The 9,550-nt window shown below is 33.6% G+C and overlaps 1 protein-coding gene across 1 annotated transcript; it reads right to left on the reverse strand.

The window, feature by feature from the left end:
• Positions 1-363: 363 nt before the first annotated feature.
• Positions 364-1,365, reverse strand: LOC105498117 (olfactory receptor 10R2). The gene has a single exon (XM_011769975.2). The coding sequence runs from the start codon at positions 1,363-1,365 to the stop codon at positions 364-366; it is 1,002 nt and encodes a 333-aa protein (XP_011768277.2).
• Positions 1,366-9,550: the final 8,185 nt, after the last annotated feature.

Consider the following 9,550-nt stretch of genomic DNA (forward strand, 5'->3'; position numbering starts at 1 on the left):
GAAAAGTGTTTGCTGAAAGAGCTAATACATAAGTCAACCTTCATTGCTACCAATGAAGGCTCCCCAATTCAAAAATCTACACCCAGAAAAGGCAGAAATTTTAGCTTTAAATTAAGTTTTAATTTTCAATTATCACAGTGAACTAGGCATTTAAATTTGAGGAGCTCCCTGAGATTCTATATGAGAAAATGAAAAACATTAGCCTGTGGATTAAATTTAAAGAAACTGTAAGGAGAAAAACATATTTTATGACATGCATCTTAAGGACTCCTATTATTTCAAAGAATTTTTTACAGTTATAATATGCATGTGATAAAAAGGCATTATTTATTGAGAAATCAAAAACGTAATAATATTTCAATTCTATAATTTTAGAGAACCTTTCTTGCCCAACACTTTTCTGATAGCAAGTTGGACATCCTTGTTTCTGAGGCTATAAACCACGGGGTTTAGTAATGGAGTGACAATAGTGTACGTCACCGTTACCAGCCTATCTTTGTTGGACACATAGTTTGCCGTAGGCCTCAGGTAGATGAAGGAAGCACAGCCATAATGAACAATAACAACAGTGAGGTGAGAGGCACAGGTGGAAAACGCTTTCCGTCTGCCCTCAGCTGAGGGAATCTTCAGGATAGTCCTCAGAATACAGAGATAAGAAACACAGATGAACAGAAAGGGAACCACAAGTACAAGAACCCCACAAATGAATATCAAAAATTCATTAACATCTGTGTTGGTACAAGCCAGACGAATAACTGGTGAGATGTCACAGAAGTAATGATTGACCTTGTTGGCACTACAAAAAGGGAGGCTGAAAACTAAATTTACTACTGTAAGAGAGGCCAAGAAGCCTCCAATTGCACAGGCAGCTGCCAGCTTTCCACACACCTGCCAGCTCATAAGAATGGGGTAGTGCAGAGGGTGACAAATGGCAGCACAGCGATCATAACCCATTAGACCCAATAGCAGGCAGTTGGTAATGGCAAAACCAAGGAAGAAGAACATTTGAAGAGCACAACAGGTGAAGGAGATTATCCTGGCCACAGAAAGTAGATTGACGAGCATCTTGGGTAGAATGACAAAGGTGTAGAAGGTCTCAGATGTTGACAGAATGCCAAGGAAGAAGTACATGGGTGTGTGGAGGCTTTTATCCAGGTGGATGACGCTGATAATGGTGACATTGCCACTAAGAATGGCTAAATACAGAAAAAGAAAAACTACAAAGAGGGCCAGTTGAATTTCACCAAGGCTGGAAAAACCCAGTAACAGGAATTCAGTGACCATGGTGACGTTTTCTGCCAAGATCTGCAAAGAGGGAAAGAAGTAAAATATATTCAGGTATGTGAATATAAGAATTTGGGGCATGCAGTCCTTTGTTCCTTTCTGGAGGTGACAAGGAATAATCTTGCCTTTTACTAGCCTTTTCCAGTTCCTAGCTACCTCTCATGTTCATTGGTTCATGGTCCCCTTCTTCTATCTTCAAAGTCAACAAAGTTACATCTTTTCTCTGACTTTCTGATTCTCTCTCCCAATTTTAAGAACCCTTATGATTACTTTGGGCCCTCCAGAATAATACAGAATAATATCTCTATTTTACTGTCAGTTGACTTTCCTTCTGCAACCTTGATTCCTCTTGCTTGTATTATCTAACATATTCTCAGATTCTAGTGATTAAAACATATATATCTTTGGGAGCTCATTATTTGGCCTACTGCAACAAGCAACAAACAATCTAAAAATGATATTAAGAAAACAATTCAATTCACAATATCATTTTTAAAAAGCTTAGATTTAACAAAAAAAAGTGTGAGACATATACAGAGAACTCTTTCAAACATTGTTGGGTTAAATTATAAAATATGTGACTAATTGAAGAACACCCATGTTCATCAGTTTAAAGACATAATAAAATAAAGAGCAATTCTGACCAAACTGGTCTATGTAGTCAACATAATTCTTAACAAATCCCAGCAGGTCTTTCTTCTAAAGACTGATAAGATGATTATAAAATTTATATGAAAAGAAATCAGAATTGCCCAAATGTGTCTAGTTTAATCACTAAATAGAGGCATTCAGAGCATTGTGATCCATTTAATAGTCACCATTTTAGTCCTACTCTAGGATCTTTAAGTGTTTCTGGAACACATCCCAGCTCTCTGAAGATTGTTGATAGAAATAATTGTAAGTTGAGTATTTGCATTCTCAGGCTGATAACTTAGTAATGCCCAGTTATATTTGTAATCATAATTAAAATAACCATAAACACATTTTACAAAAGAAGATATTATATACCTGAACAGAGAGTTGGGAGATAGGTTCTGTTGAGCTCAATATAGATGGACTGAGTTAAGTTAATATCACTTATTCCCCACTTTGAACAACAATAATGTAGACATTCAAGAAAAATAAGCAAAGAGATTGTGACTAATTATCTGTATTTATATGCAGAATAAGTATTTTCTAAAGTGACTAGAACTACCCTTATCACCTTTCTTCTTTCCTTATGCATCATCTTTATCTATAGACACAGCATGCCTTAAATAAAACATGGTCCATTGTAGAGTTATTGAATTCTGACACATAAACTGCTTTTAGGAAAAACTTTGTGTATGGTTTATGAAAAAATGAAAATTGAGGTTTGAAACTTACAATACTTTTTTTCTGTAGTAAAAAGTCAAAGCAATGCAGTATACTTTTGATTTTCTACTAACAGTTAATTAAATCTTAGTATAAGAGAAGACAAGAACACTTTTTAGTCAGGTAGAATCCCATTAAATAAAATTAGCTTATATGAAATTTACTCTAATTGCTGCATGTAAATCTCCCCTCAGGTTCTAACAAGTAGAAATAAGAATCTCTTCTCTCTGTCAATAGTTAATTTTGCTGTGCAGAAGCTCTAGTTTAATTAGCTCTCACTTCTGAATTTTTGTTTTTGCTGGAATTGCTTTTGGGAACTTAACTAAAAATTCCTTGCCAAGGCTGATATTGAGAATAGTATTCCCCAGGTTTTCATCTAGGATTTTTAGAGTTTGAGGTTTTACATCTAAATTTTTAATACACTTCAAGTTAATTTTTGCATATGGTGAAAGGTGAGGGTCCAGTTTCCCTCTTCGGCGGATGGCTAGCCAGCTATCCCTGCACCATTTATTGAATAGGGAGTCCTTTTTCTATTGTTTGCTTTTGTCAGCCTTGTTGTAGATCAGATGGTTGTAGGAGTGCAGCTTGCTTTCTAAGTTCTTTATTATGTTCTCTTGTCTATGTGTCTGTTTTTGCACCAGAACCATGCTGTTTGGGTTACTGTAACATTATAGTATAGTTTGAAGTTGGTTAGTATGATGCTTCTTTCTGGCTTTGTTCTTTTTGATTAGGTTTACTTGGGCTATTTGAGCCCTTTTTTGGTTTCATATGAATTTTATAATAGTTTTGCTAATTCTGATAAAATTACATCGGTAGTTTGATAGGAATAGCATTGAATCTATAAATTGCTTTGGACAGTATGGCCATTTTAACAATATTGATTATCCTAGCTCATGAGCATGGAATGTTTTTCCATTTATTTGTGTCATCTCTGATTTCTTTGAGCAGTGTTTTGTAGTTCTCCTTATAGAGACCTTTCTCCTCTTTTATTAGGTGCATTTCTAGATATTTTATTTTCTTTATGGTTATTGAAATATAATTGTGTTCTTGATTTGACCCTCAGTCTGGATATTATTGATTTACAGAAATGCTACTGATTTTTTAGGTTGATTTTGTATCCTAAAATTTTCCTAATGTCATTTATCAGTTCTAGGAGCCTTTTGGCAGAGTCTTTAAATTAGTTTTCTGGATATGGAATAATATCAACAATGGAGACAAATAGTTGGACATTTTCTTCCTATTTGGATGCCTTTTCTTTCTTTCTCTTGCCTTGAACAGAGAGTGGTAAGAATGGGTATCCTTGTGTTGTTTCAGTTCTCAAAAATAGTTCCAAGATTTGCTTACTGAATATGGTGTTGGCTGTGGACTTGTCATAGATGACTCTTATTATTTTGATATATGTTCCTCAAAGCCTAGTCTGTTGAGGGTTTTTATCAAGAAGGGATGTTAGATTTTATTGAAAACTTTCTGCATCTATTGAGATGAGCATATGAATTTCATTTCTAATTGTTTATGTCATAAATTACATTTATTGATTTTCATATATTGAACCAGACAACTGACAGAATAGGAGAAAATATTCAAACTACGCATCAGACAAAGGCCTAATATTCAGAATCTTTAAGAAACTTAAACAAGTCAAGCAAAAAACAATAACCCCCATTTTAAAATGTGCAAAGGATATGAACAGACAGATCTCAAAATAAGACATACAAGCAGCCATGAAGCTCATGAAAAATTCTCATCATCAATAATCATCAGAGAAATGTAAATCATAACCACAATGAGATACCATTTCACACCAGTCAGAATGCTACGAAATAAAAGACTTGTATCTATACATTGAAATGATCCGTCACCCTTTCATCTTATTCATATTCATGACTATCCAAGTGCTCATAAACATTGATCGAAAACAGTAAAGACTAAAACATATCTTACACATTTATCCTACATATTTAAAGAAGTATTAATTAAAACATTAATTTTTTAAGTTTAATTATTTTATTTTATTTTTTGAGATGGAGTCTTGCTCTGTCACCCAGGCTGGAGTGCAGTGGCATGATCTCAGCTCACTGCAAACTCCGCCTCCCAGGTTCAAGCAATTCTCCTGCCTCAGCCCCCAGAGTAGCTGGGACTACAGGGACCCACCACCACGCCCAGCTAATTTTTTGTATTTTTAGTAGAGACGGGGTTTCACCCTGTTAGCCAGGATGGTCTCGATCTCCTGACCTCATGATCTGCCCACCTCGGCCTCCCAAAGTGCTGGGATTACAGGCGTGAGCCACCGCGCATAGCCTACTTAAATTTTTTAATTTAAATTTTTTTTTAATGTAGCAAACATATCTGTGCATTTGAGCAAAACCATTGATCAGTAACAATAAAAATAAAATCATATGAAAATCATATTTTTGAAAACTCTTCCATATAATAATTTGAAAATACTATTAAACAAGTGTTGGGTCAAAGGGAAAATACAATCTAAAATAAAATAAGTTCTAGAAAAATAATGTCAGCTCTATGTATTAGACTATATGGGTTAAATTTAAAGCAGTTATCAGAAGAAAGTTTATACCTTAATTCTTTACCTAAACAAAAATTTAATGATTTTTAAAGTGTAAAATATCTCAATGCCATCTAAACTGTTTCTGACATATAATAGTAACTTACTAAATACATCTTTAATACAATTTAAATATCAGTTCAAATTTTCAACACATATATTCAAAATTTATATGTTAATAAGATACAAAAAATACAAAAAAATGTAAAGGATTAGGAAACATTGTATTACTGGACAGAAAATTTGAAAAGCTAAACTTAAACAATAATGAAATATCATCAAGGAGTATTAAGCAAAAATGTGTATAAAATAAAAAATTTATTTACAAAAAAGGCACAATTAGAAATAATAGCAAACAACAAATGGAAAACTACCAAAAATATTCTTCAAATGTTAATATTAATAAAAAGTTTATTATAAGTCAATGGAGAAAATAACAAACTTTGAAGAAGAAAGCAGATATAAGCATACAGTTTATAAAACAGAAATAGAATGCATCAAACAAAAAAAATTTATGTTATAAACATATTTTAACTTGAAGTGTATTTCAAATAAAGTAGAGACTCATCAAATTAGCTGTGGTGGTGGTATATGACTAGTAACATAAAATTTACTAATAACATTATAATTTGGTTTTGTTTATGCCAAGAAATTTAGCAAAATATGTCAACATCCTTGAATATATTTATCTAATTTGTTCCAATATTCTATTTCTTAAAAGTTGCCCATAGAGATTTATATGTAAAAATGTATTTTTAATAAGGAAAAATTGAAAATCATATCACAAACTAATACTATTTGTTTTAAGAAAGGCAGTATCATTGTATATTGAATGATAGTATGGAATCTAGAGGAAGGTAACTTGGCTTTGGGTCCCAGTTCATCCACTGGGTGACTGTAACCTTAGATGATTTATTTAACCTCACTATATTGTAGTTGTCTCACCTATGAAACAGGCTGTGATTAATATTAAATATATTAATTTGTGTAAAGTGCTGAGAACAGCACCTGCTACGTAAGAAGTGCTCTATTTCGTGGTGTTATTTTCTTTACTATTATTCTTTTTTTTACTGGTCCCTTTCTCTTATAGATAAATATGTTTTAAGACAGTAATTTTGAAACTTGATGTTTATTACATCACTGAGTTTATAGAATCAAATTAGTGGTCAACCCCAGCAGTTTTTAAATTTAAATGGAGAGCAGATATAAGAAGAGAAGATTAGGATAAAGCATGCCCAATCTGAATAGCCCTTATTTAAAGCGAATATTTTATTTCAATTTATGTATATGCACATGCATACTAGGTGTCAATTAAACTATATTTGTACTTTTTCTTGCAGACAGAACTATGAAAACGGAATACACACTCAATGGGCTGACCAACTGATTCATAACATCTTTATTGGAGAATGAACTTTCTTTTCTCTCCAGGCCCCCTGTAACCCATATCTGTTGTTTTCTATATGACTGATTCCTCTCTAGAGCCAGAACTATGGAATCTGAAGAGAATCTTTATTTCTTAAAAATGAATAAATATCTTATGACACTTTATTTTTGTTTGCCTTTCCTCTCTTGTATCCAGCCTGAAGGGAGAAATTAGAAGAAACAAATTTATTCAAAGTAAGAAGCTATAGGGTATTGTTTTGTTTCATTTTATGTTTCATTTTTACCTCCACCCCTGTTGACTTGGGAAGGGCAATTGGAGGAGATTATTTTCCAGAGTGATTTGGGCAGCAGAGATAGAGGGGCCTGAGAATGGGAGGCATGGCATTGCGAACACGGAGAACAGCTGGGAGAAGATGGGAGAGGATAGGAGAATAAATGGTAAGGTGGGTGTTGAAACAGTTCAACTCAGAAGAAGAGGCAATCACAGAGACATTTAAATTTACATTTAACCAAGTACCTTCTTACTCAGCACCCTATAATAATCCCTGCAAACATTGTAAAATTCCAATTTTCTTAAAAGAAAGAAAAAGAAAAGAAAGAGAAAGAAAGAAAGAAAGAAAGAAAGAAAGAAAGAAAGAAAGAAAGAAAGAAAGAAAGAAAGAAAGAAAGAAAGAGAAAGAAGAAAAGGAAGAGAGAAATAAAGACAGAAAGATGAAAAGAAAGAAAGAAAGAGAGAAAGAGAGAAAGAAAGAAAGAAAGAAAGAAAGAAAGAAAGAAAGAAAGAAAGAAAGAAAGAAAGAGAAAGAAAGAAAGAAAGAAAGAAAGAAAGAAAGAAAGAAAGAAAGAAAGAAAGAAAGAAAGAAAGAAAAAATAAAGAAAGAAAGAAAGAAAGAAAGAAAGAAAGAAAGAAAGAAAGAAAGAAAGAAAGAAAGAAAGAAAGAAAGAAAGAAAGAGAAAGAAAAAAGAAGGAAGGAAGGAAAAAGAAAGGGAGGGAAAGGGAAGGAAAGAAAGGGAGGGAAAGGGAAGGAAAGAAAGGGAGGGAAAGGGAAGGAAAGAAAGGGAGGGGAAAGGAAGGAAAAAAGGGAGAGAAAGGGAAGGAAAGAAAGGGAAGAAAAAGGGAAGGAAAGACAAGGGAAAAGGCTGTTAGATCTCTCACAATACTGCAAACATTTATTCCAGTTCCCAGATTTTATCCCAATGTTTTAATCATGTGGAACTTCATAGTTTACTAAACATGCAAAGAGCCATGTCTTATAACAATAATGGCTTTTCCTGTATTAGGGCAGATCCTCTAATTTTTCAAATCACTTCCCTGTAAGTCAGGAAGTTTCCAAGCACTATTTCAATTTAAAAACTATTTATCGTAAACATTACTAAACCTGAGACACCTTATTTGATGTTTGAGATACAACAGTGAACAAAGCAAAAGCAAAGATCTTTACCCTTGTGAAACATACATTCTTGGACTTCTTACATTTTAGATCATTCTATATAATGCTCATTCTTACCTGGTACAATTTAAGCTCTTAGAAGTCAAAGACTATGTTGTTCATTTGACAAAAGTTTCTGTACTGTGCACCAAATATTTATATACATCTCTCTAACCACATCAGCATCAGAGTTTCTAGCAAGAACAAATTCAAAATCTGACAAAATTGTAATTAAACAAATTAATACCTAAATAAATCATTGCAACTAATTTGTAGGTATTTTTCATTTAGTTGGTAAAGATACTTCCAGTGAGTGATCAAGGAAGCTAGATAAAAATTTATGTTATGAAGAAACACTAGAGATGGAATTCACCTTCTTATTTCAGCATTTTCTTTGAGCAAATAAATTAATGCTCCTGAATCTTAGTTTTCTTTTCTGTAATACGGAATATTATGAAGATGAATGGACAGCATAAGTTAAAAATGTGGCCCAGAATTATAAGAAGCCATAATTAAGTATTTCCTTCCTTTCTTCCTTCATTCCTTCTTAAGACTGGTGCTGGGAATAGCCTTTTTGACCATTTTGCAATATCTCTAATGTTCTTTTTTCTTGACCTTAAGACCTCAACCTGAGCATTATTTTGTCTCCCCTTCCAGCTACTTTTCCTGTTACCACCTTCCAATCCTTTGCTGTCATGTATTTGTAGACTGCAATTCGAAGAAAATCTCAACAATTTCTGAATTAAATAGAAGATAAAAGGCATAACTAGCTAACATCTTTGAAATGACATAAATATGTCCTATGATTTTAGATAATTTAATTTCTGTAAGCCATCTATGGAATAAAGACCAAATCTCCAATATGAAAGAGTTTCATGTTCTTTAAAATATGAATCCTGGGGTACAGAGGAATGCAGTTGCCCTATATCTTAATCATGGCCCAGGCCCTTTAAGGAAAAGTCTAAGTAATTCACCAAAACTAGCATGTTCCCAGTATATTACACATCTTCCTGCTAGTCTCTTAAAATTTTTCAACACAGCAACAAATGACTTACTACTTTGCTTCCCAGAACAGTGGTCATTGTGCCTCTCCTCTATGGGCTGGATCAGCTTACAGCCCTAATGAGTATAATTAATGGACTTTTTTTCTGGTTCACATTAGCATCAATGCCTGCCTGGTAGTTTTACTATCTAGCACCTTAGGGAGCCGTGGCCACATTGCTTCTGACACATTCTGCCCTCCCTCAATTAGCAACTATGATCCAAAGGGAAAATGCTCCTCAAGGCTTTTTTGCCAAATAGATAAATTACACAACAGACTCAGGAAAGTAGTTGGTTTCCTATTTTATATTCTTTGGTGAAGTGACTCATTAAAAATCTAGAAGCTACTGGAAACACAATCAGCAGAAAAACCTCCCATGGGCTTCCTCCTATAGTTCCTGATTTTTGCCCTTTGACTGGAGACAAGAATGTTCACTCCTTAAGCCTCTATTTCAAGGGAAGGAATATATTTTGAGACACCGCAGAGCAATGA

Source organism: Macaca nemestrina, chromosome 1, assembly GCF_043159975.1.
Source record: "Macaca nemestrina isolate mMacNem1 chromosome 1, mMacNem.hap1, whole genome shotgun sequence".
NCBI classification, from domain to species: Eukaryota; Metazoa; Chordata; class Mammalia; order Primates; family Cercopithecidae; genus Macaca; species Macaca nemestrina.